The sequence below is a fragment of the Trametes versicolor genome (assembly GCF_000271585.1).
Source record: "Trametes versicolor FP-101664 SS1 unplaced genomic scaffold TRAVEscaffold_5, whole genome shotgun sequence".
In the NCBI taxonomy this organism is placed as follows: Eukaryota; Fungi; Basidiomycota; class Agaricomycetes; order Polyporales; family Polyporaceae; genus Trametes; species Trametes versicolor.
The window spans coordinates 230,349-257,069 of NW_007360325.1; the positions used below are offsets into that span (position 1 = coordinate 230,349).

At 56.6% G+C, this 26,721-nt stretch overlaps 9 protein-coding genes across 9 annotated transcripts; 6 read left to right on the forward strand and 3 right to left on the reverse strand.

The window, feature by feature from the left end:
• Positions 1-635: 635 nt before the first annotated feature.
• Positions 636-4,524, reverse strand: TRAVEDRAFT_58092 (2-oxoglutarate dehydrogenase E1 component). The gene is made up of 9 exons (XM_008039342.1): positions 4,100-4,524; positions 1,715-3,807; positions 1,639-1,654; positions 1,535-1,579; positions 1,319-1,478; positions 1,158-1,258; positions 1,050-1,100; positions 855-995; positions 636-793 (listed from the first exon to the last, which is right to left on the reverse strand). Exons 1-9 carry the CDS (start codon positions 4,445-4,447, stop codon positions 734-736), a joined length of 3,015 nt encoding a protein of 1,004 aa, XP_008037533.1. The 5' UTR covers positions 4,448-4,524; the 3' UTR covers positions 636-733.
• A 264-nt stretch (positions 4,525-4,788) lies between these two features.
• Positions 4,789-6,636, forward strand: TRAVEDRAFT_166347 (CAIB/BAIF family enzyme; the record flags this gene model as incomplete). The annotated part of the gene is made up of 9 exons (XM_008039416.1): positions 4,789-5,041; positions 5,109-5,387; positions 5,455-5,533; positions 5,592-5,748; positions 5,804-5,953; positions 6,011-6,180; positions 6,241-6,325; positions 6,401-6,508; positions 6,571-6,636. The coding sequence occupies 9 exons, from the start codon at positions 4,789-4,791 to the stop codon at positions 6,634-6,636; spliced, it is 1,347 nt and encodes a 448-aa protein (XP_008037607.1).
• A 745-nt stretch (positions 6,637-7,381) lies between these two features.
• Positions 7,382-9,195, forward strand: TRAVEDRAFT_122036 (uncharacterized protein; the record flags this gene model as incomplete). The annotated part of the gene is made up of 6 exons (XM_008039417.1): positions 7,382-7,765; positions 7,829-8,133; positions 8,212-8,365; positions 8,474-8,756; positions 8,829-8,986; positions 9,055-9,195. 6 exons carry the CDS (start codon positions 7,382-7,384, stop codon positions 9,193-9,195), a joined length of 1,425 nt encoding a protein of 474 aa, XP_008037608.1.
• Positions 9,196-10,012: 817 nt separating this feature from the next.
• Positions 10,013-11,929, forward strand: TRAVEDRAFT_71303 (uncharacterized protein). Its single transcript, XM_008039418.1, has 8 exons — positions 10,013-10,381; positions 10,457-10,630; positions 10,695-10,822; positions 10,872-11,043; positions 11,102-11,283; positions 11,338-11,413; positions 11,464-11,559; positions 11,621-11,929. The coding sequence occupies exons 1-8, from the start codon at positions 10,106-10,108 to the stop codon at positions 11,798-11,800; spliced, it is 1,284 nt and encodes a 427-aa protein (XP_008037609.1). The 5' UTR covers positions 10,013-10,105; the 3' UTR covers positions 11,801-11,929.
• A 635-nt stretch (positions 11,930-12,564) lies between these two features.
• Positions 12,565-15,039, forward strand: TRAVEDRAFT_121341 (glycoside hydrolase; the record flags this gene model as incomplete). Its single annotated transcript, XM_008039419.1, has 15 exons — positions 12,565-12,636; positions 12,691-12,847; positions 12,908-12,942; positions 12,999-13,047; positions 13,100-13,174; positions 13,236-13,378; positions 13,438-13,504; positions 13,562-13,635; positions 13,697-13,870; positions 13,931-14,089; positions 14,151-14,167; positions 14,221-14,384; positions 14,449-14,635; positions 14,688-14,757; positions 14,809-15,039. 15 exons carry the CDS (start codon positions 12,565-12,567, stop codon positions 15,037-15,039), a joined length of 1,674 nt encoding a protein of 557 aa, XP_008037610.1.
• Positions 15,040-15,059: 20 nt separating this feature from the next.
• On the reverse strand, positions 15,060-17,437 carry TRAVEDRAFT_58095 (high nitrogen upregulated cytochrome P450 monooxygenase 2; the record flags this gene model as incomplete). Its single annotated transcript, XM_008039343.1, has 9 exons — positions 15,060-15,597; positions 15,658-15,747; positions 15,813-16,057; positions 16,127-16,286; positions 16,341-16,415; positions 16,471-16,774; positions 16,835-16,912; positions 16,969-17,299; positions 17,369-17,437. 9 exons carry the CDS (start codon positions 17,435-17,437, stop codon positions 15,219-15,221), a joined length of 1,731 nt encoding a protein of 576 aa, XP_008037534.1. The 3' UTR covers positions 15,060-15,218.
• Positions 17,438-18,825: 1,388 nt separating this feature from the next.
• On the forward strand, positions 18,826-20,296 carry TRAVEDRAFT_64333 (uncharacterized protein; the record flags this gene model as incomplete). Its single annotated transcript, XM_008039420.1, has 4 exons — positions 18,826-19,340; positions 19,395-19,551; positions 19,606-20,020; positions 20,051-20,296. Coding segments are annotated over 4 exons (1,333 nt in total), but the record flags the coding sequence as incomplete, so codon positions are not given.
• A 2,268-nt stretch (positions 20,297-22,564) lies between these two features.
• TRAVEDRAFT_28452 (uncharacterized protein) lies at positions 22,565-23,116 on the forward strand. The gene is made up of 3 exons (XM_008039019.1): positions 22,565-22,632; positions 22,747-22,896; positions 22,956-23,116. The coding sequence occupies exons 1-3, from the start codon at positions 22,608-22,610 to the stop codon at positions 22,973-22,975; spliced, it is 195 nt and encodes a 64-aa protein (XP_008037210.1). The 5' UTR covers positions 22,565-22,607; the 3' UTR covers positions 22,976-23,116.
• A 965-nt stretch (positions 23,117-24,081) lies between these two features.
• TRAVEDRAFT_71306 (WD40 repeat-like protein) lies at positions 24,082-26,459 on the reverse strand (the record flags this gene model as incomplete). Its single annotated transcript, XM_008039421.1, has 14 exons — positions 26,255-26,459; positions 26,119-26,198; positions 25,981-26,054; positions 25,869-25,918; positions 25,703-25,814; positions 25,594-25,652; positions 25,316-25,538; positions 25,192-25,270; positions 25,113-25,138; positions 24,934-25,062; positions 24,710-24,878; positions 24,581-24,652; positions 24,258-24,525; positions 24,082-24,193 (listed from the first exon to the last, which is right to left on the reverse strand). Exons 1-14 carry the CDS (start codon positions 26,383-26,385, stop codon positions 24,082-24,084), a joined length of 1,584 nt encoding a protein of 527 aa, XP_008037612.1. The 5' UTR covers positions 26,386-26,459.
• Between the last annotated feature and the right edge of the window lie 262 nt (positions 26,460-26,721).

Below are 26,721 nucleotides of genomic sequence, written 5' to 3' on the forward strand. Positions count from 1 at the left end.
CGTCAGCCTCTTACTAGGTCTCGATCCTTTCCGACTTTAAAAGCCTTACTTAGAGATTCCGTTCCGAAGCAGACTGATTGCGGTTCAGCCTTACTAAGAGTTCCCGTTCTGCCCGAGGCCAACATCTAGTGTCAGCCTCAGTCTACTAGGTACCATTCTGTTCCGGCCTACTACGCAAAAGAAAAGCCGTTCGACCTTACTAAGAGTTCCCATTCTGCCTGAAACCTTTTGCATTACATTTATCATACGCGATTCTCGTTTCTACGCATACCCGTTACCATACCACGCACAGCTCCAACTTCCACATCCACGGCCCCGATACCACGCTGTGCTCGGCTCCATTCATTGCCTTCACTCGTCCGTCGATGGGCGTTTCGGACATATCTATCCACCCATACTCTACGACACCCAGTTTACGAAACATCTACGACCGTACACGACCAATTGTATCCTATTCGTTATGCAATATTCTTCATCCTCGCATTGTCTTGCAATACCATCGATGTTCCAACCGCTGTTGGTCGATGATACAGCGCTGGTAGATACTCATCCTGGTGCAAGGAAGGTACGGTCCCCCTCCACTCTCAATCACGGCATCCTAACATACTGCCCACCATTCCCTTACGCCGATAAGTGGAACAACAACAGACTCTATATGATTAGGCTCAATATGTACTAATGAATGCGACGGTCTACATATGTAGCCTTGCGCCGATGCCCAGGGAAAACGCTTTCACGGCCGAGGTGCGAACGCGTCCGCAAGGAACTGCTCAATCTGCTTCTTGTGCTGCGCCTAATATCCACGTCCCCGTCAGTCTCCACACTTTGTTAGAATTCAGGAAGGGGTAACGCACCTTGCTGCCCGTCGCGACGGAGCTAGTAGGCTCGCGGCCGGCATAGAGCGGGTACTTGCGCTTATGGTGCGCCGTCTCCTTCGCCGCGGTGTGGATGCGCGGGCCGACGTACGACCACGCGCCGTTGTTCAGCGGCTCCTCCTGCAGAGAAAAGTTGAGTAATTGTCCATTGGTGACTGGAGCATGGAAACGTACCTGGCACCACAGAAGGTCTGCGTTAGGGTACTTGTCGAGGTGGGGCGTCAACTGTGAGGAACCGTATTGTCAGCGGCATGCTCGAGTGTTGAGGTAGAAGACACGTACGAGGTCGTAAGGGAAGGGCGAGATCTGCTCGATCCTGCTGATCACGACGTCGTTGATGCCCTTGTCCTCGCGCTCTTGGAGCAGCGTGTAGTACACTTGGCCTACACATCGCGAAGGATATCAGCCTCGTTTCGCGCCGGCCGGACACAGAAGCAACGTACCAGAGCAGAGAATATGCCGGCGGACCTGTTCGGGGGCGACGATGTTCTCCGGGTGCGCGTCGGGGATGTAGCGCAGGAAGTGGCTGTCACCGGCCATATCCGCGAGGTCAGAGCGCGCTTTGGGGTGGCGGAGGAGGGACTTTGAGAAGAAGAGAATCATCTAGGAAATGGGAGGTTCAGCGGCAGTTCGAAGTATGTTGTGATTTCGGGACTTACGGGCTTGCGGAACTCGCGGTGGATCTGACGGCGAAGGGAGTGGAACTGCAAAGGGCAACATTGTCAGTATTGACTGAATCTGGAAGAACACTAGTAACTCGTACGTAGTTCGCGGGTGTCCTGGAAGAACATATGCGTCAGCACGGAGTACGAGAAGCATTCAACCGACGTTGAACTTACGTCGGGTACACGACTTGCATATTGCAGTCCTGGTGCTGACGCTCGATCTTCTCCGGAGGAGGGAAGACGTGCGGGTGGTCATCACACAACTGCAAGAAACGCTCGATACGTCCGCTCGAGTGTTCCGGGCCCTGACCGTCAAAGCCATGAGGCAGGTTCATGACCAGCCCCGTGCGCTGGAACCACTTGCGCTCGCCCGACGCGATGAACTGGTCGATGATGCACTGCGCGTTGTTCACGAAATCGCCGAACTGCGCCTCCCAGATCGTGAGCGCAGAGGGCGAGACGAGCGAGTACCCGAGCTCGAAGCCGAGTGCGCCGAACTCGGACAGCGACGAGTTGCACACAACGAAGCGCGCCTGGTCGTTGCCTAGGTTGTTCAGCGGCACGTACTGCTGCTCGTTCTCCTGGTCGTGGATGACGGCGTGGCGCTGCGAGAAGGTGCCACGCTCGACGTCCTGGCCGGACACGCGCACGTGGATCTTCTCGAGTGCGAGAGTGCCGAACGCGAGTGCCTCGGCTGTGGCCCAGTCGATGTTCTTGCCCTCCTCGACGGTCTTGCCGCGGGTCGTCAGAATGCGCGCGAGGTTGCGGTGGGGGTGGAAGCCCTCGGGGAACGAGGAGATCGCCTTGCCGACGTGTTTGAGTACCTCTTCGCTCGTGCCGGTGCTGGGCGAGGCCAGGTTCTTCTCCACGAGCTCCTTCGGCGACGGGAATCCGGGCCAGCTCGAGGAGAGCCACTCCTTGCCAGTCGGCTCGTACGTCTTCGCTCCCTCGGCGCCCTTCTCGAGCACGCCCCACACCCACTGCTTGTGCTCCTCAATCTCCTTCTCGGTGAACGTGCCGCGCTCGACGAGCGCCTTGGTGTACTTGGTGAGCGTCGTCGGCTGCTTCTCGATAGCCTTGTACATGCGCGGCTGCGTGAAGCTCGGCTGGTCCGTCTCGTTGTGGCCGTACCGGCGGTAGCAGACGATGTCGACGATGACGTCGGACTTCCACTTCGCGCGCCAGTCCGCGGCGAGCTGGCATACGAAGTTGACAGCCTCGACGTCGTCGCCGTTCACGTGGAAGATGGGCGCGTCGAACGCCTTCGCGATGTCGGACGGGTACGGGGTCGAACGTGCGAAGCGCGGGTCGGTCGTGAAGCCGACCTGGTTGTTCACGATGAGGTGGACCGTTCCGCCGGTGCCGTAGTTGAGCAGATTGTGGAAGCCCATGGTCTCATACACGACACCCTGCCCGGCGAACGCGGCGTCACCGTGCAGCAAGATGCCCATTGCAGTGGTGTGCGTCTGCTCGTCGTTCGCGAAGTGCTGCTGTGCGCGCGTCTTACCAAGCACGAGGGGATCTTCCGCCTCCAGATGCGAAGGGTTCGCCACGAGCGACAAGGCGACCTTCTTTCCAGACGGCGTCGGGCGGACGTAGTTGGCTCCCAAATGGTATTTCACATCGCCAGCCGGGAAGTCGTCGTCTTCGGCCGTCCCTGAGAACTCGTTGAGGATAGCCTCGATGGGCTTCCGGATGACGTTGGCAAGAACGTTCAGGCGACCACGATGAGGCATACCGATGGTGATGTTCTGCACGCCGTGCTCGACCGACCTATCGATGAGCGCTTTCATACCGGGGATGAGGGACTCGCCACCCTCGAGACCGAAACGCTTCTCGTTGGGGTACTTGGTCGCCATGAATTTCTCAAACGACTCCGACCACATGAGGCGGTCGAGGACCATGCGCTTCTCGTCAAGGGTGTAGTTCCAGGGCTTCGGAATTTCGACGCGCTCCCGAATCCAGTCGCACTTGTCCTTGTCGGGAATGTGGACGTATTGGAAACCGATCGAAGCACAGTATATGCGCTTGCAAGTATCGATAACCTCGCCGAGCGTCATAGTCTTCCTGTCCTCCGTGGCAAAGTGAGGAAGGATACCCGGACCGAGGGTGATCGGCGTTTGCAAGTCGCGCTCCGAGAACCCGTAAGGCGCGAGCTCAAGCTCAGGCGGGTTCACGTTGTTGAGGTCGGGGTCAAGGATGCCGAGTGGGTCGAGATCCGCCATGTGGTGACCACGAACTTGGTACGCGCGAACGAGCAATTGGACCTGCCAGCCGTGTAAGAATGAGCATATTGTACCATCCATTGTGATATGTGAGGGGGAAAGTCGTAGGCCGGTATTGCAATTACTACAGACGCTAGAGAAGCGTAGACGTGATCACACGTAAATTCTTGTGCAATAGAGCGGTAGTGAACGCCGCACGCCCGGAGAGGGACGGGAGTGCATATATGTCACTCCCTCGGAAACCCTCACGATACGCGTTTTTCTCCCAGGTAACGCGTCCACCGAAACAGAGGCCGGCTTGGGGGCACAACACGAGGCCGAAATATTTGCATACCTTCAAGTGGATGTCCAAGTCCTTGTTCCCAGTGAGGTTCAAAGTCGCAATGCCTGTGGCCTCAAAGCTCGGCGGAGGAGTGAATGCCTTGTAGCTTGGGAGGCCCTTCTCCATCCCGGAAAAGTACGCGTTCCACGACGCGTGAACGACTTTGGGGTCTTCCCGCCAGAGCCGGTACATCTCGTCGATGTAGTACGAGTTGCCGCCATTCGCGAACGCGTCGTTGGGTGACGGTGGCTTCGCAGGAGTAGCGTAGGTGCGTACGGCGCACACCTGCGCGATACCGAAGCGGTATCTCGACCCGCTGAGCGGTTGGATGACTCTAGGAAGACGAGTCAGTCTGTGCATCTTGACCGGCACGCGCGATCAACGCAGTCGTGAGTCGTGAGGACGTGAAATGAGCCCAAAGGCAGAGGAGGAGGAGGAAGGAGGAAGAGAGAGGTACTGGAAATATATTCGACCGGGCATTCCGACGTCGAGTGCCTGCCCATTCCTGTCCTGGCCGATGGTCATGACGAAATTGCCCTGCCCGCTCGTAGGCGCTCGGCGGTCCTTCGGATTCCGGGACCCGGCTCGCCGATGCCGTCGGGCGCTCGTTACCCCGCATTCGACCTGCTCATCGAGGGCGACGACCTCCAGCACCTCCCCGCACTCTCACTCACCTGCTTTACGCGTCGAACGCGCCGGCTATGGCTTCTCTCATTCTACGGCGTGCGACTCGAGTGCGTGAATCGGGGTTTGCGCGCCAGATCGTCCGGAAGCGTACCCTCAATGTCGACCACGGTACACCGACACCTGCACAAGGCATGCCCCCTCCGCTCCGGGGAGTGAAGGTGCTTGACCTGACTCGCGTGCTTGCTGGCCCGACGTCGACCATGCTGCTTGCGGACCTGGGCGCAGATGTGATCAAGGTCGAGGAGGTATCTAGAGGTGATGATACGAGTGAGCCCGCTGCATTCAAATAACTGAACCTGGTGCACAGCACATTTCGCTGACACGGTATCTTGAGGATCCTGGTCTCCACCGTCTGCTCCTCTGTCGCCTTCAGCGCCGCAAGAAACATCGCACCTTCCCCCGGAGTCGGCATACTACCTCGCCGTCAACAGGAACAAGCGTTCGATCACGGTAAACTTCAAGGAGCCTGAGGGCCGAGCGATTCTCCATAAGCTTGTGAAAGAGGCAGATGTCCTGGTAGAGAACTTCATCTCTGGGAAGCTTGCAGAATCGGGGCTTGGTTGGGAGGATTGCCGAAAAATCAATCCTCGCCTCATATATACCAGCATCACTGGTATGTCTATTATTATCATAACCTTCGCTTGAGTGTAACCTTGCACTAACCTCCGTATCGTATATAGGTTACGGCCAATCTGGACCTTTCAAGAAAGCTGCAGGCTACGATGTCATCGTCGAGGCAGAGGCCGGTCTCATGCATATGTGGGATAGTCCCTAGCTCCATGTCCCACGCTGCCGGGCTAACAATTACCATTTACAGCACGGGCGAGCCTGACGGTCCGCCCTGCAAAGTTGGTGTTGCAGTAACCGACATAGCGACTGGCCTATATGCGCACGGCGCCATCATGGCTGCCCTTCTGTCGCGGCAGCAAACAGGCCAGGGGGTCTGGATCGATTGCAATCTGTTTGAGTCTCAGGTACGTCGACAGCCAGATTCCCACATCCGAGACAGGGCGCTCAACACCCTCACAGCTAGCAGGTCTTGCGAACATCGCTTCAAATTACCTTATTGCAGGTCAGGGAGGGTCGCGGCACGGCACCTCGCATCCGTCTATCGTTCCGTACCAAGTTTTCCCGTGCAAGGACGGTTTCATCATGATTGGGGCCGGAAACGACAAACAGGTCGGCCTGTCCGTGCAACCCATAGAGGCCTGCTGACCCGCGTTTCCTCCATGACAGTTCAAGCTGTTCGCCGAGACGATATTGGAACGTGCTGACCTTCCCTCTGACCCGAAGTTTTCCACCAACAAGGCCCGGGTTGCGAACAGACAGGAGCTTGTATCACTGATCACAGACACGCTACAGAAACAGGGCCGCGACCATTGGATAGAAAGGCTCACGGGCCTGGGGTGCGTAGTCGGATTTCTATGTTTAGGTTGGCAGACAGTCCCGGCTCATGGGATACATAGCATCCCTTTCGGACCCATCAATGACATCGAGCAAACTTTCGGTCACCCCCAGGTTGCTGCGCGCCAGATGATCACAGAGGTCGAGGTGCGTTCTTCTCGGAGACATCAGTGCTAGTGCTATCGGTGCTGGGAACTAAGACTTCGGTCGGCCTTTGACTAGCACCCGCGAGCTGGTAAAATCAAGCTCGTCTCTCCCCCAGTGACTTACAATGGGAAGAGAATGCCCATTGCCCGGCCACCGCCGTACTTATCGCAGCACACTACCGAGGTCCGTGGAGATATCATCATCTTCCTCGCCCGTCTGACCCCGCTGAACGTCTCTCGCGACAGGTGCTCACCGAGCTTGGATATAGCGAAGAAGAGATAGCGACACTACGGGAGAAGAGAATCATCTAACTAGACAGGAGCAATACCATCACCATCTCTTGTCACGCCGCCGGCACATGGGACGCTCACATGCATGCCCCAGGTGGAGATATGCGACCCAGCACCGTGCGTGCGATATAGAGGTAACAAGCTCGGCGCTTCCTGCCCCGGCTTCAGCTTCAGCGCTCGGGCTGTGCAGCCCCCCCACGAAGGCGACCTTGACATGTTCACTGTTCGTTTTGAACCTTGCTTTCCCAGCACCCTCGCTCTCCGCATGGTGCCGCAGCTTTGGGAAAACGTTCACGCGTCGGCCGGCGCCAGGCTGAGAAGTCCACCATCTGTTTTCGACCTATCGCGGCTCAGTACACTCACCACCACGCAGCGGTTCTATACTTATAAACAAGTCAAGCAGGATATCAGCTCCCAATTCAACTACGTGCCCATGGTCCCGCAAGTGTTGCCCCGTGATACCGCTTCTATCCGCCCCGGTGCTTCTCGCTCGACGCTCACTCCGCCTCGGCGACTCCCCATCTTGCTGTTCGGAACTCTGGCATGACGAGGTCCGCTCTTCCTGTTCATCACAGCCTCCCGAAGCGCACACACTTGCATCATTGATCGGGGCCTTCCTGGTCGACAGATGCACAAATACCTCCCGCGAGCTGGAGAGGATGGGTCTCTCGCGTCTCGAGTACTCCTGGCGGACTCACGCTGCTTGTCTATCTAGCTCCCCGCTTCTTGCTGCACAACTCTCTCGGGTGTCTGCTACTGTGCCACAATGCGTCATCCGTACGCCCTGGTGCCCGACTCCCGACCGCCCTCTCTGTGCTCTGTCCACTCGCGCTCCTGCACTCCAGAGCCCCGGAGTCCACCACCACCACAGCCGAACAGGAGGCCTCCCACCCTTGACCGGAGTGTGTCTGTCCCGGCCCTGCGGTCCGTCATCCCGCTCGGTGGGATTTACCCCCTCCCTCGCACGCCCGCGGCTGTAGACACGAAGAAGGCAAAGAGGGGGCATTATGTGAAGCACTCAAGCAGAGTCACGCTGCTGTTGAGCGAACAGGACGAAGGTGCGGAGGTGCCGGCGTACTCTACCGGGGATACGATCGAGGGCATCCTGGCAATCGCCCGCTCGTCTGGTCTTCTCGCGCTGGAGGTGAAGGTGAGATTATTCCTCGACTTAGGTGACTCCGTCGCGCATGACAAACGACGGATGCTCCCACAGGTGGAAGGGACTATCTTGATAGAAGAACTCGGCGGATCGGGGACGCGGACCGTCAAGGTCGTAGACGAGCTGGTGTACTCCTGGATACCCTCTCGGAACGGGCCCTTTCCGCCTCAAGCGTCCTTCCGGTACACTTTGCCCACGACGTTCCGCGACCCCGACTCTGGCAACCGCCACCCACTCCCGCCAACATATAGCGCGCGGCTCGACGGGATCCCCGGGTTCAGGGTGACCATCGCATATGTTGTCGCGGTCAATCTCACGCGCATGCGCGAAGCGGCATCGCTCTGGCGCGGCGTCACGAAGTGCGTGCATTCCCTGATTTGCGCGCATCTTCTGCGTCCATTGGGATGTGGTGCTGATTGCCTGTGACGATGATTCAGTATGAGAGTACCCTTTCGGTGCATCCATCGAACGCGACCAGCGCTACAGGGGCCCTTCCCAAGCCTCTCGCAAAAGACGGAAGACAAGCCGCGAACACTGTTTGCCTTCCGCCTCCGTCCGTGGCGCGCGGGCGCCCCGGTCATCAAAGTTCACGTCAGTACTTCTCATTCTCCGTCTCCTCCTGCGCGGACGCCCACATCGGTACCGCGCAGTCGCCATGTTGGAATGCAATGCTGACTGGGGTCAACGCCACCCGCGCAGGTGTACCTGCCGGCATCACAAGTATGCAGCGCACAGGAACCGATCCCCTTCCACGTCTCGCTCCTCGCGGACGAGCTCACGCTCGCGCCGTTCGCGGAGTACCGCCCGCCCGCAACGTCATTCCTCTCGCTCTCCACGTCGGTGTCCGGGTCGAATACGTCCAGCGAGTCTGTTGCCAGTTCAGGGCGGATGCCATTTCTCCCGCTGGCCGTGCGTAAGCTGCAGAGGGCGCAGCGGTGTCCACTCAGGATACAAGTGCAGCGGACGACGGTGGTAGATACGCGTCCCGCGGGACCGACAGGACACGCCCATGTGCCAGGGAAGATGGCGGACGGACGGCCACCCCTGCCCGAAGAACAGAGCCACCTGTACTGTTCGGAGTGGATTGGGCAGGGCGTGGTGCATAACACGAGCAGGCGCGCGAACACGGTGGTGTGGTCCGGGGCGATCATCATTCCGCCACGCGCGGCCGGGCTTGGGGGCGGGTTCGAGGTGGATGGGATGAAGGTCGTCGTGCGTGCATTTCCTCTGTGCAGATGCGTGAACACCGGTCGCTGATGATTTCCACGCGTGTCGTGCAGGACAGCATCGTGCTCTCGATCGAGCCCCCGTCAGGAAGCAGACCGCAGTACATCCCGTTCAGCGAGAATGTTCCTCTGCGGCTCACCTCGGACTCGTTTGCGTGTCGGAATGCGATGCCTGTATCACCATTAGCATCATGAATCGGGGTTGGACGAAGGCTACCTTACACCGATTGGCTGGATATTGACACGGACCAGTTAGAGTCTCACATATACCCACTCAAAATATTAGGACAAAGTCGAAAGACCTACGCTTCTCGTCAATGCATGACTCAATGGATGACGAGGGCCATACAGTGGAAAATCTTTCAAGCCGTGGTACGCACGTATATAACATAGCAGCTCTAGATCTGTGCCTGCGTACCGCTATATATAGCACAACATCCGCTGTGAACGCTACCAGTTCTGGTCTTGACTGGGATCGATGCCACGGTTATGCTTAGAATGTGTTTCGAGCAGCGCGCGCAGTCAAGGTGGGAGGATGAGCGGAGTGAGCGGGAGGCAAGCGGGAGGCGCTTGAGAGGAAAGAGCGCATCTTCGGCGGCCGCATGCAAAACGGACGAGCGGCTGAGGTCGCTTCGTCCCACATGCTTTTTCCGACTTCCACATGCTCGCCGTCTCTGAATGATACACCCGGCCTGCTGCTTGTCTCTGCTGCCGGCGATACATGCGGTCGACCCGCGATTCAACGGTGATTGAACAGCACGTTACCATCGACGCCTCCGGTGTCGGATGTCAATTCGGGCGCAGGGCTCGGGGGCATCGAACGATGGACCGCGTGTGTGCGCGCAGCTCTAGTCCGGCGCGTCTTCTGCTGTTGGAGCAGCTGTGTGGGGGATGGTGAGATAGTGCGCGAGTACACTGCCGGACCGTCCCCACAGTCCGCCGGTGGCAGCGGCCGACGCACGCCATATGCTTTACTCATAGCCTCCTCCTCTTTCGCTGCTCACCATTCCTCGTTATCCTCTCTCCACACGCTTCCTCTCTCCGCGCTTTCTGGGGAGCGCAACAGGACTGCCTCTAGGCGACCGCGTCTCTCCACACTCGAGTCATGTCGACGACCAGCCTTCCAAACTACGTCCCATCCTTCTCCCGCATCCCCTCCTACTCCGCGGAGCCGCAAGAATATGAACAGCGCCTGGCACTGAACCGCCCGGCCCCGAGGCCAGTTGGAGATTTCGTGAAGCAGTCCAAGGGAGGGAACGTGAGCCTCCGCCTCTTTGCACAGGAGGACAACGTGAGCTTGCCGGTATATGGGTCCGCGGCTGCGGTGGAAGGAGCCATCAATCTCACGAAGACCGACGGGGTCACTGCCGTGGAAGTCAAAGTGCGTAGCCGGCGGGAATTTAAGATCAGCGGTGCGCGTAGATCGACGAGCTTGAGCTGAATTATAGCTGTGTAGATTGAGGGTAGCCTAAAGCTGCAGGAGGTCGCCGAGGGCGGTACGACCACCCACAAGCTATGCCTCTCCAAGGTCACTTTGTGGAGCAAGGAGACAGATTCGGAACCTTGTCCAGCATCCCTCAAGTTCAGCTTGACTCTGCCCGAGACGTTCTCCGACGGCAAGGACACATACGTGAGTGGTCTTCCACATTTCATGCTGAAGAGGTGTGCTCATGGCAGTACCGCCGCCGACGTAGCCCTTGCCGCCTACCCACAATGTACACTTGTCTGGCGTTCCTGGGTTCGATGCAAATATCGAGTACGGAGTGAGCGCAACGGTGGTCAAGGGTAAGGTGTCGAGTCTACTGCAGCGGCTCACCAACTCGTGAGTCTATCTTTCAAAGGACGTGAGGCAGAGAGTGACTGTGTTTCAGTTCGATATCCACCCCTTTCATATACCACCCACGCTCCCGCCCCGCCTTGCCGCTACCCGAACCTATGTACCAGTCGCATGACATGTCCGGACTTGCCGAGTCCCCCGACTGGCGGTGTTGGGAGTCGACCATGAAGGCGAGGACATCCGGCGGCAAGGATATCCACTGCCAGGTACGTTGGACCTTGCGCTCAGCTTACTGCATGGGGCTCACACACAAGGCTTGAACAGCTCTACCTTCCCTCCTTACGAGTCTTCAGCATCAGCCAACCGATCCCGTTCCATATTATGTTCTCCTCATCCGCATTCTCGCTCGCCGCCTACCTGCCATATGGGCCCACAGCTACCATCCTCGCGCCCAACAAGCAATTCACCCGCATCAAGGTGGTCAGGCAGTCAATAGTAGACGTTCGGTACGTATAAACAGCAGCATGATATGGGATCGCGCTAACACACTTTTACTGTAGAAACGCGCTCGTTCTGGGTACGAAGACGGACATCTGGCGTGTTGACACCATTGGCGAGGCTGAATGCAGACATTCGGTACGCTCCCGCGAAAAATTGGTTTACGGTGTATGCTGACTCCACCCTAGGGCGACGGATCCGACTGGCTCTCCTTCGTCGGCGAGATCCGACTGGACGACTCGGTCAAGGTCGGAGGCTTCAAGGCGGGCGGGCTCACCGTGAAGGTACGTTGTTCCGCATCGATTTGCCCTTACAACACTCAACGCTCAACGCACGACGTTCTAGGACTTCATCGAGTTGAGCATGATACCGCCTGACCCGGTGAAGTGCCCGTTCCGGGAGATGCGCCTAGTCATTCCCATCCGACTCACCACCGACCCATGGTCTTCCGACGGGTACATGCTCGCCGTCGCCGACTCTGATTTCTCTGCGCCGCCCACCCCGCCGGACTCGCGATCACAATAGGACGCTGCCACTCTGTGCCGCTCTCTTTCGGTCAAGTTCGACGCACATTGGATATACGCTCCTGCGCCGTTGTAACATAGCTGCTTGGTAATGGATGCCTGTTGTATGACTAAATAACATTATTGTTCCTGGGAGGCCAGTGCTGCACAAATATCGGCTTGCATTGACGACCTCGTCCTTCCCGTGCCTGCCGTGCTCTCAAGGCCGTCAACATAGGCACAACATGTGAGCTTGCTTTCAGTCATTCCGTGCGTTCTTGCCGCTACTTCCGCGATTGTCCAGGTACCCGCACTTCACCAGTCTTGAGTGGATCTCAGGACCGCCTGAAGTATGCTCACGCACGCCCCGGCGACGCGACGATGCTGCATAGCCTACTGCGGGTAATTGAGGCCTGCATTGAAGCGAGTATCGTAGCGTCTACGGCGCTGCATTCCCTTACGACCGTGGTCCCTGCCGGCGCGCATCTGGGCCTCGGCAGCCAGTGCACGGCGCGCCGCTGTCCTATTCGTTCATCCCTTCCAAGCACATACCTTCGCGTTTTGGGCGTACCCGACCCCGCGAGGCACACACGGAAGGCCACTGCGTGCGCGGGTGGCCACTCGGGATTGCAGACGCATCACTGCTGCCGCGATAATGGTCGGCTGCGACAAATGCCGCTCCTGCTCCTCCCCGCGTCTCTGGTCTCCTGGCAGGAGGGCGTATATAAGATTGTACATGTCCCGCAGGGCTTTCTCTGCGCATCTCTAGGTTTCAGCGCGTTCAAGATGCGCCTCACTATCTTCGCGTCGGTCGTGTCCTGCGCGATCCCCGTTCTATCTCAGCAGATCTACGACGTAGTGCGTGTCTCCGTTTTTGTGTGTCTCAGCGTGTGTTATTGACAAGCCTTGCAGTGGTCTACGACCTGGGACAGGTCTCAGCTGTTCACGTACAAGAACCTGTACCCGAACCCGGTCCAGTTCAAGACGCCCGGGGCGATCGGTGCTGCAGACATCGTGCTCAGCGACGCCCATACATACCAGTCCCTCTGGGGATTTGGTGCATCCCTGAGTGCGTCGCTCATTCATTTACCTTTTTTGGACGCACCTTGTGCTAACTTAATATGCACAGCCGACTCCTCGGCCCAGGTGCTCAGCAACCTCAAGGTATGCATTTCTTCATTGAAAGATAAGGCTCGCCTAGTATTGACGTGTTGTGTCAGACCAAGAACTCGGACAGCTACTGGAAGCTGCTGAAATACCTCTTCGATAGTAAGTACATCCAGCCCCGTTATTTACGCTTTACTGACCATCTTCTCGATAGACACTGACGGGGCCAACTCCGCTGGTTTCTCGTACCTCCGCATCCCCTTGGGCGCCTCAGACTTCTCCACCACCGGTGAGCACGCTTCGTTCCTCGCGTATACGCGTGCATTCTCTATAGTTCATGCAATGCACAGTGTACAGTTTCGATGACGTCAGTGGCGATACCTCCCTCAAGTACTTCGATATCAACAAAGCGCCGTCTTCCGTGTTCAGCGTGCTGAAGGACATTCGGTCCATCAACAGCGCGATCAAGGTTCACCTCCTCCCATGGTCTCCGGTATGTTTATGCTACTATGTTATGCGCCAAAAACGACTTGGCTCACGCAAGCTGTGTAGCCGGGATGGATGAAGGACACGGGGTCGATGAAGGGCGGCAACTTTTTGTCCAAGTATTCGACGGCTTGTACGTGACGATCCCCTCGCGCAGTCCGCCCCAGGATGGCTCATGTTTCACACGTAGACGCGAACTACCTACTTAAGGCGCTGCAAGCCTACAAGAGCAAGGGCGTCACAGTCTTCGCCATCGGCGTTCAGGTCAGTCTCTTCATCTGGCTACGATAGCGACGTTCACGCACTAACTAACACATGTCGACAGAATGAGCCCGAGAACTACAACCCGACGTATCCGACCTGCGTGTTCACCGCCGCGCAAGAGGCACAGGTCGCGAAGACGCTGCGCACGCTCATGAACAACAACGGCTTCTCCGGCACGAAGATCATCGGCTATGACCACAACTGGAACGACGCTGCAGGATACCCAGTGGACTTGGTGAGTTTACCATCTCTACTCCGACCGGCGTAGGACTGGGTGCTAAGATCTGCGGAATAGATGAACGACGCCGCGGATGCATTCGCGGGTGTCGGCTTCCACTGCTACTCCGGCTCAGTTGGGCAGCAGGACGCATTCCATAGCGCGTACCCGAAGAAGGACATCCTGTTTACGGAGTGCTCGGGCGTGTACGGCAGTGACTGGTGGAGCGACCTAAAGGTAGGCGAATTCTCTGGGCATGTGCATGTTAATACGATGGCTGACCCTTGTACGTTTACAGTGGTACATGGACAACATGTGAGCGTCCGGTCTCAGTGAGGGACACGACCGTTTCTCTGACCTGCGCGCAGATTCATCGGCTCGATCGAGCACAACTCCAAGACAGGTCTCATGTGGAACCTTGCCCTCGACGGGAACGGGCAACCTATGCTGCCTGGGACGAACAGCTGCTCTCCGCCGTGCCGCCCTGTCGCAACCGTCAACAGCGACGGGAGCTGGAGTGTGAACCAGGAGTGTGCGTTATTAGTAGCGTCCTCAGCTCGATGCAGGCAAAACTGACTTGACTCGCATCTCACCAGTCTACGCGATGGCGCAGGCTTCGAAAGCCATCCTTCCCCGCGACGCTGGTGGGCCGTTCGGAAGGCGCATCGGGGTCAGCCTCGGAGGCAGCCAGAGCTGGGCGCTGCGCGTCAGCGCGTTTGTCACCGGGCGCGCGAACTCGAACGACTGGCTGCGCTACAGCCTTGTCGTGCTCAACTGGTACGCGTCCCGCAGTTGTCGTTGTCGTTGATCAACGGGGCTGACGCACCCTGCACAGGGCTGATAACACCAACGGCGCATGGAACCCGACCCCGGTAAAGACGACGATCGAGTTCCGCGGCCAGCAGGTGAGAGGCTTGTCTGTCTCGGTTGCGTGGTGGCTGACGGTGGACCCTTAGGCAACGTACACCTTCCCTGTGGGGATCACCACACTCTGGTGGTACGCGTCGAACCAAGGCCACTTCAAGAGAGAGGACTTGGACGATGAGGCCATTGTGTTCGGGAACTCGACCGCCGCTACGCTCTCCGCCCAGACGTCCACCGATGGAGCCACTGAGGACTTTACCTCCGAGGGCACCCTCTACAGCAAGTCCAACGGCGAGAAGGTTCGACGCACCAGGTTCTATTGAGCATACGCGGCGTAACGTTGAGCAGCGTTCTGTTGATTTCTTGTATTTCTATATATACTCCGTCCTGTTACTCGTGTACAATAAATAGCGTTGGTCCCACATAGAGACTGTCGGTTGCTTCAACTTGTGCTTGCCGATTGGGAGTGAAACTTCGGTGTCCTACGAGTGCGATGGCACTGTTAGAACCGCGGGTGCAGCGTAACAGGCAGCGCCGGCCGCCGCGTCATGAAGAAGTCCTTGAAGCCTTCCTCATACGCACTAGGGTCCCACCCCGCCCTCAACCGCACCTCGAACTTCTGCACGACCGCACATGCGACTGCACGCATTTCCTGCATCGCCATCGGCCGCCCGACGCAGTTCGCGGGTCCGTGAGAGAACGGGAGGAACGCGGCGTCGTTGTGCACGAAGTCCATCCCCGTCTTTTCGGAAGCTGGCGCGCGTCCCGTAGCCAGCAGCCAGCGCTCGGGCCAGAAGCCCTCGGTGAAGGGCGCGAAGTTACGTGGGTCGCGGTGGAGTGACCAGGGCGGAAGGTACAGCGCGGTGCCCGGCGGGACGTAGCTGAAAGCGATACGGAGCGTCAGAGAATATTACGGGTGAAGGGGTGCGTGCAGCGCGTACTTCGACCCGAGCATGACACCTTGGCCGCGATGCGGAACCTGGCGTTGGGTGCCGGTAGGTACGGGTGGATAGAGACGCAAAGTCTCGTTGCTATACAAGATAGAAGCCATATTAAACATTTGAATTGAGCTTCCTGGAGATAGGCAAGGGCTCACATAGCGGCAGTGAGGTAGTGCATATCGCGGTAGTGCTTCGGGTCACAGGGATTATCGCCTGGGGGATAGAACTGATCGACTTCGGCCTGGAGACGCTTGTATGCGTCCGGATGCGTTGCGAGGCAGAAGAAGAGACTTGTCAGTCCGCTTGAAGTCGTGTCCGCGCCTGCGATGATCGCGAGGATGCCGTCGCTGACGAGCTGAATCTCCGGGGGCGGGGCTCTGTCGGGAAGGTCTTCGTTGCTCTACTCGCAATAACACGAAAATGAGCGATTGGCGATATCTATGCATATATGTCGGTGAGGAGTGCGCACCAGATAGTGGAAGACGTCCTTGCGTTCCGAGCCACGTTGGAGGCGCCGCAGAGTAAACTCTCGGCAATGCACACCCATGCGCTTGCCAGGCCTAGACATGAACGGGAGGCGCGCAGCATACATTCCGAACCACGGGACGTGGCCGATGAATGTGGCTGGCCTGTTCATACTGTGAGCATTCGGTACTCAACGGACTCAACTCATGGATACTTACGGTGATCCAGCGCCCATCGTATCCCAGATCCCGTCCTTGTCCCCGTCGCGCATCAGTTCAGAGCCGCCGCCATAACTGAGTTAAACAGCGTAAGCATCGTCGTGGATGCGACCGACTGATAGACACGCACGCCATATCACACATGAAGTCGTATCTGCAGAATATATATGCCCACGTCAGCTCCACCAACATCAAGCGAAACAAATGAACGCACGCGAAGTAGTTGATGTATACACCCAAGGACACCTCCCCTTTCTGGCGTTCCAAAACCTCGATAAGTTGGTTCGCTCTGTTGGAGACCCGTGGCTCATATTCCTTCAGAGCGGCAGCGCTGAATGCGCGACTCCACGGCTTTCGCCGCTCGTGGTGCACAGCGGTGTCCATTATACCGGGGAGGGGCAGGTTTGTGGTGGTACGGATACGACCGACCATCACTACGACATTCCAAACACAAATGAGATCTCGAGGCGTTATTGGAGACATCAGACACTTACACGGTCCTTTGGGGACTCCAGACGGTCCCAGCATTGCGCTGAGAATTGATGGGTCTCTGAAAGACAGCTCGTTTGGGCCTGGAGGGAGAAAGTTGAAGTCGCGTTACAGCTGTAAAGACACCGCCACTACTCACCTGTCCTAACTACATCGCCGTATAGATCGTGAAGCTCCTTCATGTACGTGTGTTGATCGCCGTTCAATCCGATGCGGGCCATCCAGAACTTGGTCAGCCTGCATGGCAGAGGTCCGGGATACCGCGCAAGAGGATGGAACGGTGACAAGCGATAGAGCACGACGGACGTTAGCAAAGTTGAGTAGAAGAGCGTGAGAGAGGCGACGATCGCATAGAATAGCGGCAGGGTGAATCCCAAGAGACCAGAACCGATCAGAGGGGGGGCAGTGAGAAGCAGGAGGTGCACGGCAATGGAGTAGGTCTCAAGACGTCTGAACAGCTGGTGCGTAGTCTACAGGCGATAGTCAGCAATCGCCGATGTCGATCCGTAATCAGGGTGTCATATCGCGCAGAGACGTACCAAAGCCAGACCACAGACTGCGATACAGCCAGCCTCAGTCGAGACACGGGGGTCCAATTCGAAGGTCATTATCGCAGTGGTACACGGTGGAGATAGAGTTGCCTCAACCCCTCAGCATGTCTCTTATAGTCATGCTCGCGCTGCGGAAGCTTTCGTGCGCTAACGCTAGCATCATATAGGCTTGGCCTGCATCTGCCGGTCAGAATCGGGTTGATGCAGGTCCATTGAGGGGTAACGATGTCAATTACGAAGCTAATGCACTGATGAGAAAGGCCGCATGAGTCCGAGTGCATGGGTCTTGGTGGATATGAGGAGATAACGTACCCGCTTGTGGAGAGCGCGTGGTTTCTAGCAGACTAAACTTTGTCTGACACACTCATACAGACTTGTGTGCACCTCTTCAAGGCCTTTCATGAACGGCGGGAAGGATGTGGAACGAAAGCATCACAGCTAGCTCGTCCGAATCTCATCTCACTACGGTGGCTCAAATGTAAATGCGATCAAAACCCAAGACAAGATACCACGCGTCCGCTGGACAGTTCGTGCAGCCGGTTAGTCTCGTTCCCAGACCTTCTACAGAGGCTCTCCCCCCTCCCGCACGCTGAGCGCTGTGATTGGCCAAAGGAATGGTGCACAGGCGCTAAAATATTTTGGCCAGGTTCTCACGAAGGGATTTGAGCGCGCGGGGGGGAGAGCCCTGTAGAAGGTCTGGGGCATTTCGTGGGCGGTAAGGCCACTCGTGACGGCAGGTCACGTTACGTCAGCGATTTCTCGTCATCGCTGTCCGGCTTGCAGCTGATCCCGACGCTTTGCATTCATTATTTTAAAATAATGGTGGCTTTGAAAGTCGCTTGTAAAGCATTTTTGAGTCTATTGCACTATGTTTGAAGGCGAGGCGAGGCGTGGTTGAAGCGCAAATGCATTCCCTGCGATTTCGCGGCGCGTTGACAGCCAGCGCTAACGCCGTTTGCGGGCGCTTGGGGGTCTTTCACGTCGCACTCCCCGCTCAGTCTGCGTGGCGTTGAATATCCCCAGAATTGGAGTGACAGTCGGAGGCTAACCCCCAAGCACAACCACAAACTTACAGAATATGAGGTGCCCGCATTATGATGCCATTTGAGTAACAGTATCGTCACGAATAACGTTTGGTGACCCCCGTAACCGTCCTGTCACGAGTGGCTGTTTTGGGCCCGAAATGCCCCAGACCTTCTGGTGCACGCCCTGTAAGCGCCAGAAGGGATGGGAACGAGACTAGCAGCCGGTGTGATTCTGGGGTCTTCGAGACAAGCAGATGAGAGCAGATGATGAGTGCATTGGAGAGAAGAGAGAGGGCCAAGGCTCGGGAGAGGACTCGAACGTTGTGCTGGGCGTTCTAGATCGGGAGGCTAAACCGAAAAAGGCAGGCGCGCGGTATATCATGCGCCTCCCTTGCCATCCGCGACCCTGGCCGCTCCCTCCATGATCTCCATCTGCCTCCTCCTCGCGCTCTCCTCAGGCCTCGTTCACGCCCAACCCTCCAACTGGCTCCGCAGGTTCACCCCAGGCTCGCGTGATGATGGCAGCTGGCTGTGGAGCTGGGCTTGGGCCTCCGATGGCACAGTCTCCGTAGTCGACCGCTCTCCTTCAGTCACTTTCCCTGCCCGGCCAGCGTCCTTCGGCCTCGAGCTCACAGACCCGCTACTGGGATATGTGATCCCTCTTTCTGCCTTCACCGCACCCTGCCCTTATGATCCCGACAACTCGACATCCCGGAGGCATTCGTTTGACCCCGACGCTGTTTTCGGATGCCCGGAACTCTGCACAATCGGGAACCATGAGCCCGAGACCACAGATACCTGGATCGCTCTGGTCCAGCGCGGCGGCTGCCCCTTTGTCGAGAAGGCACGACAGGCGCAGAAGCTCGGAGCAAGAGCGGTTGTTGTGGGCGGAGATCGGGACAACCCTGACGCTCTCCTGAACATGTTCAGTGAAAGTACGCATCTATGACCTATATTTTCTGTCTCTATCGTCTAAACGAACTCCACAGGGGATGCGTCTGATGTCACCATTGCTGCGACGTACATCAAGTACTGGGATTATGTGCAGTTGTCGCATATGATTGCCGTATCAAATACCACCCACTCTGGACTCAAGACCCTCTCTCTCCTGCTGAACACCGAGTATTCTGCATGGGAATGGTACTCGTACGTTCTTGTCGTACGATCTTTGTGCATATAGCTAATAGCCACTCTTGTCAGCCCCATCATAACCTTCATTATAATACTTCTATTGCCCTCTCTCCTCACCTTCATCACGCTCCTCATCCACCGCGTTCGCGCTGCACGGGCTGCGCAGCGCGACCGCGCCCCCGAAAGTGTCGTGCACAACCTTCCTTGGCGGGAATGGACAGGGACAGGCTGGGAGAAGCACGAGCCTACTTCCGACCCCGCGGAGCCCTCGTCTACACCCGATCCAGACCTCGAGCGCGGGCCGGATGCCCCGGTTGCGTCGACGTCGCACGACCTGCCGCTGCCCGCCTGGGTCGAAGAGCAAATGGAGTGTGCGATCTGCCTGGAGATGTTCGTGAAGGGCGATCGCGTGCGCGTGTTGCCATGCTACCATTTGTTCCATATCGCGGAGATCGACGAGTGGCTCATCCACAAGAAGAAGCTGGTACGTGCCCGTACTCCGACTGGTTTGTAGCATGGTGCTCATGAAAGCCCCCAGTGCCCAATATGTAAGGCGGATGTGACGCAACCCCGAGGCCACCCTTCCGATCACTACTCGGGAGACCAACCCTCCGCCGAACACTCCGACCCGGAGCAACTTCCGTCCTCGTCCACACCTTCTCGCTCCCCCTCCACGGTTCCGCAGCCCACCGAGAGGACACCGCTCCTGCAGACCTCGGGACAGCCATCCAATGACGAGGCGCCACAGTCCGCCTCATAACCCTCCGCCTTGGTTCCACCTAATGACCTTTCTCACGACCTTTCTGACGTATACCATGGACCCCAGGACCCGGGACCACCTCCCTACCATACGTCGCCTCTATTGGGCCTTACTTCTTCGTTCAGTTGCCGCTGTACCACTACTCAATTCGCCTGCGGCGGTTATGTATCCACGTAAATGTAACAATCCTTCTTGAAACGTTCGTTAACGCTCACGAGATAGTTCTGGCGAGCCGCCTCCAAGTCTAGAGCCGTCCAAGCAGCGCCAAAGCTGAGCGCATCTGTTTAGAGTCCCCTCTGGGTGGATCGAAGCGTAAGTTTCGGACCAATGATTTCAATGCAACACAGCGTGTCGATCTGCCGGCGGGACGACCGTTAGCATGCCGCCAGCCCTCTGGACCACGGCGCCGAATTCGAAGTCTGCCACTGTTGTGCACCGCAACGGCGAGCTCGGACAGGCACGGCCACACACGTCACTGAACGCACCCGGCCGTCGACGTCGGCGCGCAGCGCGAAATGGAGCGTCCTGTGTTACGTCGAGGTCAATCAGGGGTGCGGAGGGAAGCCCAGAGCGCGGGTCGGACGTCGTGAGCGCGTCTGGGGGGAGCGCAAACGCGCGAGGTATATTCGAAATTGCATGGTGAAGGGAAGGAACAATAAAACACATGCTGTTACTGCAAGAACAAGGTGAGTTCGTCTCGTTCGTTTCGTGTTCATCGATCACTAATATTCCACATTTTGGCGGATGCAGGAACGAATTTCTCTGCCTCAATTACAGCCGCGGGCGAGAAGCGCACGCATGCGTTTGCGCTGTTTACCTCCGCAATTAAGGAACGGCGAACAGTCGGTTGGGCTGATATACGAGACAGCTCGTCGGGAAGCGCTCGGCATCGAATTCGCGGGCGACAACCGTAGGCCTAGCCATGTTTCTGCGAGTGTAGGAGTAAGTCTCTGCGCCTTCGGTTCTGTGTACATCGTTTAAACCATGTCAAACAGCTGAAAGCCCGCGCAATGTTCAAAGCACTTGCCGCTGGCCAGAAGGGCTGCGGCTTGACTGGAAGGGAACACGCCCTGCGTGTTAACGCCGGCCTCCACATGGTACACCAGCGACGAGAGACGCTCGAACTGTTCATGGACAGATATTCGCTACACTCTGTCTCTCTCGTCTCCGTCAAACAGTGGGGCTGGCGCGGCTGGCAAATCATACACCCTTGCGCCTAAGATGCGGTTCTCAGTGAGCTTAATTCTTTGCTGATACTCCCGGCCCTCCACGGAACCGAGTTCTCTCAAGCCCTGGAGCTCGGATATGTTCAAGAGATTCTTGCATCTCGCGGCTTCTGTATCCATCGAGGATTTCATAAAAGCTGGCATCGTCGCGTGAGTCACATATCACTGCACTCAGCTACAAGCGCAACCCCCAATATCCCACCGCTGCTGTACTCAACGAGATGAGTTCTATCACCTCAGCTGAACTCAATGCCGCGTTCATCGAAGAACGTGATTTTATGTGCGTATATGGAGTTTCGATGCACCTAGCGTATTTCTTAATCGATTCATTCTCTCAGCTTGACGACTCAGAACTTCTTCGCTATCGCCTCTGTCGGTAAGCCTGCAGCCAATGAGTTCCGTTTGTGCCCGCGTAGCTGACGAAAGGCAACGACACAGTTCTGCTTATATGGAACTACATCTTGACCTTCGAAAAAGAGGTCGCCTTCTTTTGGAAACGGGGGCTCTTCTCTGGCGCGTGCGTTCTGTTCCTCGCGAACCGCTACCTCGTCCTTGTCGTCGCCATCTACCAATCACCTTGGTGGAACATACATTATTCATATGCGGTGAGCCTGTCTGCGCATGCGTAGTCGCTTGTCAATCTTCCTTCATTGACCCCGGCGTACACAGTGGCACTGAGTATCCTAATCATGAGGCTATAATTCCGGGTACCGCTGACTATCCTGCCGCGCTCGTGGATTGGACGAGAAGATGCAGTGTGGTAGTGTATGTACAAGCGTTCTGCCAGTACTCTCAGTATGTCATCTGGGCAGGTGAGCAAACGTTCTGAAAGAACCGCATGCGCATCGTAGAACGCTGACACCCCGAGCATAGTATTCTCTTGTCTTCGCGTATATGCATTGCAAAGGCAGTGGAAATGGGCGGCCACTGTGGTCCTCATTCTTTCGCTTGTCACAGTCGTCAATTGCTTCGTGAGTATGCGTGATAGCTCCTGTGGTGCCGACTAACGTGGCGACTGACAGGCGAACCTACGATTCGTTCATATCTCGGCTGGCCCAGCGTATGGATGCCATTTGCGGGATGATATGCCGTCGCTTGTGGAATCAAGGTACGCATGTGTGGCTCTGCTTTCACTTGGAGCTTGGACGCTGATCGTGTGCTTTACCGTCATAGATGTAAGTTCACTAACACTCACCAAACTCCTCTAACCCGGCGTGTCCTTAGTGGCGATTGCCTCTCGCGCATCTCTCGTTGTGGCAGAGGTTCTTGTTATGGCCATTACCTATGTTGAGATGGGTCACTATCGTCACAGTGCGGACATCATAAGTGTCTTTCAAAAAAGGTTGACACTATCAAGTGTGTTCTACGAAAACGGTGAGCCACAATTTAAGGCCGAACATCGGATACTGATGAAAATCGCGCGCCTTAAATAGGCAGGATATACTTCGTGTAGTACCCATCAAGCGCGAAACTGCCTTGATGCTGACTTTCGGATGTTCAGATTGGTGACTCTCATGAACGCTTACTATCTTATGACCTGGATGCCTCTTCCCGCGCGTATACTTCGCTTTCCACTCACCTTCAAAGTTGTTCTGATACTTTTCCTTACAGGACTCTTTGGCGACGAATACAACCCTGCTATATTTCGTGGAGTTTACTAGTCCCCAATTCGCCGAGCCGTAAGCATCACCTTCTCGGACTCCACCTCCTGTGTCCTCATGCCGTCGTACTGTATCCGCGCCTGTAGTGTAATTGGGATCCTCGTCAGCCATTTCCTGATTGGGATCCAAGAAGTTGCGTCCGCGCGCGCACTTCTTTCCGCAGAGTCACTCCCACTAGAAGCCTCGGACGGCCCGGCCGAACCCGAAACGATTAGCTTGCTGCAGTTCGTCCGCGCGGACGTCGACGAATGGATCCAGTCCGAGTCCACGCATTCCGCGGTCGCTCGCAGTGCCCTGTCGCAGGGCGGTGGCCCGGGGATGCAGGGAGAGGAGGGAAGTATCGAGGTGTCAGGGCAGACAGTTTGATAGAGCATTAGAAATGTAGTATGTATAAATTATTCTGGATGCGAATATCCCAATCATTCTCAATCCCCGGGCAATGTTGTTGAACACACGACTCGGGCCAGGACCTCCAACCGGCAGGGTCTGTTGAAGAACTACTTCCGTCTCTTGGAAGTCCTCCGTGCTCCTCTACCGTTTACACTGGACTACTTGATTTTAACCTCACTCTTGTGCTGTCTATCGCTTAGAGACATCGGAGCCACCACCAGTCAAGCCTCGAATAAGTATCGCGCATCTGTTACTCACCACTGTTCTGACGCCGTGGCCGCGGTGCAAGAGAAGCTGCACACCCTCGTCAACCAAATGTCATCTCCATTTAACACAGCCTTTCTTGTGTGATCATGATCACCTAGAGGTATACTGTAGGTCTTGAACGTGAGGAACGCGATGGTGAGGGTCATAGCGGAACAAATTTAGACAAACACAAGCCGGAAGTGGTGGCTACAGCACGCTGTCCCCCGAATGAATAACCCTACCACATTACCACCCCGTTGGCTCAGTCCGAATCTACCATCTCCCCGTCGCTGTCCTCGTCGCTGGTATCATCTTGACTCGGTCCGAGCGCGCGTATCTCGAACACGTCTCCGTTACCCTCCGTTCGCAAGATCCTACGCGAACCCCGGCTAAGCATACATGCCGCACAGTGAAAGGGAAGAGGGACGGCGGGCATACTGATCAAAGAGCGCGATCGCGTTTCGGTCGTCCTCGTCGTCCTCGTCAACCGTATCGTCGATAATGCCCATCGCGCGCAGCAGCAGAGTGCGCGAGTGCGGGTCCGATGCTGCGACGGTGCGCACTTCTTGTGGTGTGAGATCCAGAGGCTCAGTAGAGGGCGAGGCGGACGCTGGGCTGTGGAGGCGGATGTATCTTTCGATGCCGGCGGTAAGCAGGTATGGGCGGTCCGGGTGTATGAGCGCCGTGTTCACTATAGAGTCATGTCCTACGACAAGGATGTTAGATAAAAAGCAGAGGGAAAGAAAGCGGCGAGCGTCTACCTGTGAGGCGAGCGTGTGGCACAGAGAGCTCGGCTGGGACATAACGGGGGCTGAAGTAAGACTCAGCATATCCTAAGTACCACCGCATGACAATCAGCAAGTGCGTCAGGACACTCAGAGCAGGCTTACCGATCTGTCCTGCGTCCGCGCACGTATCCCAATTAGCATGGTCGATCACGACGCGCTGCTCGCGGAGTGCAGCCTCGTCTGGTATCTTCCACAGATATGTCCGGAAGTCGTCGGACCCGTGCGCATAATAGTCGTCTCGGTCTGACCCAAAGCCGCCAAAGGTGCCATACTGAATAACGCATGTCAGCGCGACGCCACCAAACACGGAACCTAGGAAAATGGACCTTCATGGTACAGCTATTAGACCATGTACGCTCCCCTGGGAGGACGAGAGACCCGTCTGGGTTATGGCGCCCGCTGAACGTTGCGATCGGGTAAGGGTCTTCCAAGGTATAAAGGGTTGGGGTGTGGTGCTGTTGTCAGAGACGTCAGGATAAGTCTATGACTTGAACGTGGTGCGTACAAGCATTGTGAGAGCTAATTTGCGACCTGTGCGATAGTTCACGATATGCTTTACCTGTACAAGAGCAACGAAAGCCTACCTTCTCGATCAAACGTCAGACTGCTCGTCTCCGGTTTCGCCATGCACGCTTGACCTTGTTTTGCTATTGTGGTGACGTACTGAGCTATGTTAGTCACCGCGCGGCCAGAAACTGATGCGCCTACTTTGTGCACAACGCCCTTGCGCTGGCGTTGCGAGGCTGGGCCGAACGCCATTCGTACGTCGCGGAGACAGACTGCACCTTGTGTATCGCTTGTCGCAAATAGCTGGGTCATGATAGGGTGATACTGGACGGCTGAGAAGGGCGCAATTTGCTGCAGTATTCCCTGAGCACGAGTTCGTCTGGCGTCGGCGCGCATGTCATGCAGAATAATGCGTCCATCCTCTCTGGGAATATGTGAGACGACCCATTGTGAGGGTAACTGAAAGGCGAGGAGCTCACGATGCGCTCAGGAAGACGTGATCTTGTTCAGGATGACAAGATATTTCACGGATGCTATCCTGGAACATGTGAGTACGCACTGTAGACAAGTAATAGAACTAGTGCATACATCATGCTGATTATCACTGGCGTGAGGCGGGCTAGGCCGGCCACTTCTGCTAGCTATAGGGGAAGTTGTATGCGACAGATCATACTGAAGGATGTCTGCTCGTGTGTCGCCTCTGTAAACATAGTCTGTCAGAACCGGCTGTGAAAGTCGGCCACAGGTGTCTTACGAAAAGAGGTATTGACCAGAGGCTGAGAAAGCCAGCGTGAAAACATTCGACTTATGAGGATGCACGCTCAGACGGAACTACATAGTGAGAATTCCTCATATGAAAGACCGACCTTCGGTCCCACAAATTTCCACGCAGGCTCCGACAATGTTTCTTGATTGAAGTCCCACAAATGGACATATGGATCTTGCCCAGGACATGGCTCAGTGTACCGTCCCATGGCAGGGCTATTGCCTGAGACTTTCCATACCATCACCGGCGCTTGCGAGCCATCGCCCGTCTTTGGATATCGTTAATGCATTGACGCAGGAAGTGTGACCTGTCAGTTTCCTGCAGATAAACCGTTGGATGAGTAGGTGTATGTTCGTTGATGTAGGCCGCTCAACTTGGAATATGGCAGACCATCCGCTAGGAGCGTGTCGACGGCCGTCCGCCTCGACGAAATTGAGGTGGCTTTCCTGAGACAGTCGTGTGGTACCCACAGACGAGGCTTCTTGTCTTTATGCGCGGAAGACATTCCTTGCAGAGCTATGGTGTCCAAAGCTGTGGTACAGCTTTATGCGCAGAGGATGATGGGAGCTTGACTGTGTTCATGAACAGCTCATGTGTGATCAGCGCGCGAGCACGCAGCCGAGTTTCATTCTCTTCGCGAGGGAGGGCAGAGTTGTCCACAGTGCTGGTAATGATACGTATCTGTGAGGAAGGTCAATTTGAGCCTAGAAAGTGTTGCAGGTGGTGGTGGTACGGTGGATAGAGGCGGGGCTCACTGGCGCTCATATAATGCGCTCATGTTCGGCGGAGCGGTACCGGTCGCCGGTGTTGTACCCCATATGCATGAGCCTACATAGCAGCC

Coding starts and splice junctions, on each gene's coding strand:
- TRAVEDRAFT_58092 (XM_008039342.1), bottom strand. CDS start 4,447: ATGCACAGACTGACTCGTCTTCCTAGAGTCATCCAACCGCTCAGCGGG. Junction 3,808..4,099: donor ACTTGGACATCCACTTGAAG/GTATGCAAATAT, acceptor CACGGCTGGCAG/GTCCAATTGCTCGTTCGCGC. Junction 794..854: donor CCGTCGCGACGGGCAGCAAG/GTGCGTTACCCC, acceptor CGTGGATATTAG/GCGCAGCACAAGAAGCAGAT.
- TRAVEDRAFT_28452 (XM_008039019.1), top strand. CDS start 22,608: ATGCCGTCGCTTGTGGAATCAAGGT. Junction 22,633..22,746: donor GTCGCTTGTGGAATCAAGGT/ACGCATGTGTGG, acceptor GCGTGTCCTTAG/TGGCGATTGCCTCTCGCGCA. Junction 22,897..22,955: donor AAGTGTGTTCTACGAAAACG/GTGAGCCACAAT, acceptor CGCCTTAAATAG/GCAGGATATACTTCGTGTAG.
- TRAVEDRAFT_71303 (XM_008039418.1), top strand. CDS start 10,106: ATGTCGACGACCAGCCTTCCAAACTACGTCCCATCCTTCTCCCGCATC. Junction 11,284..11,337: donor CAGTCAATAGTAGACGTTCG/GTACGTATAAAC, acceptor CTTTTACTGTAG/AAACGCGCTCGTTCTGGGTA. Junction 11,414..11,463: donor AGGCTGAATGCAGACATTCG/GTACGCTCCCGC, acceptor ACTCCACCCTAG/GGCGACGGATCCGACTGGCT.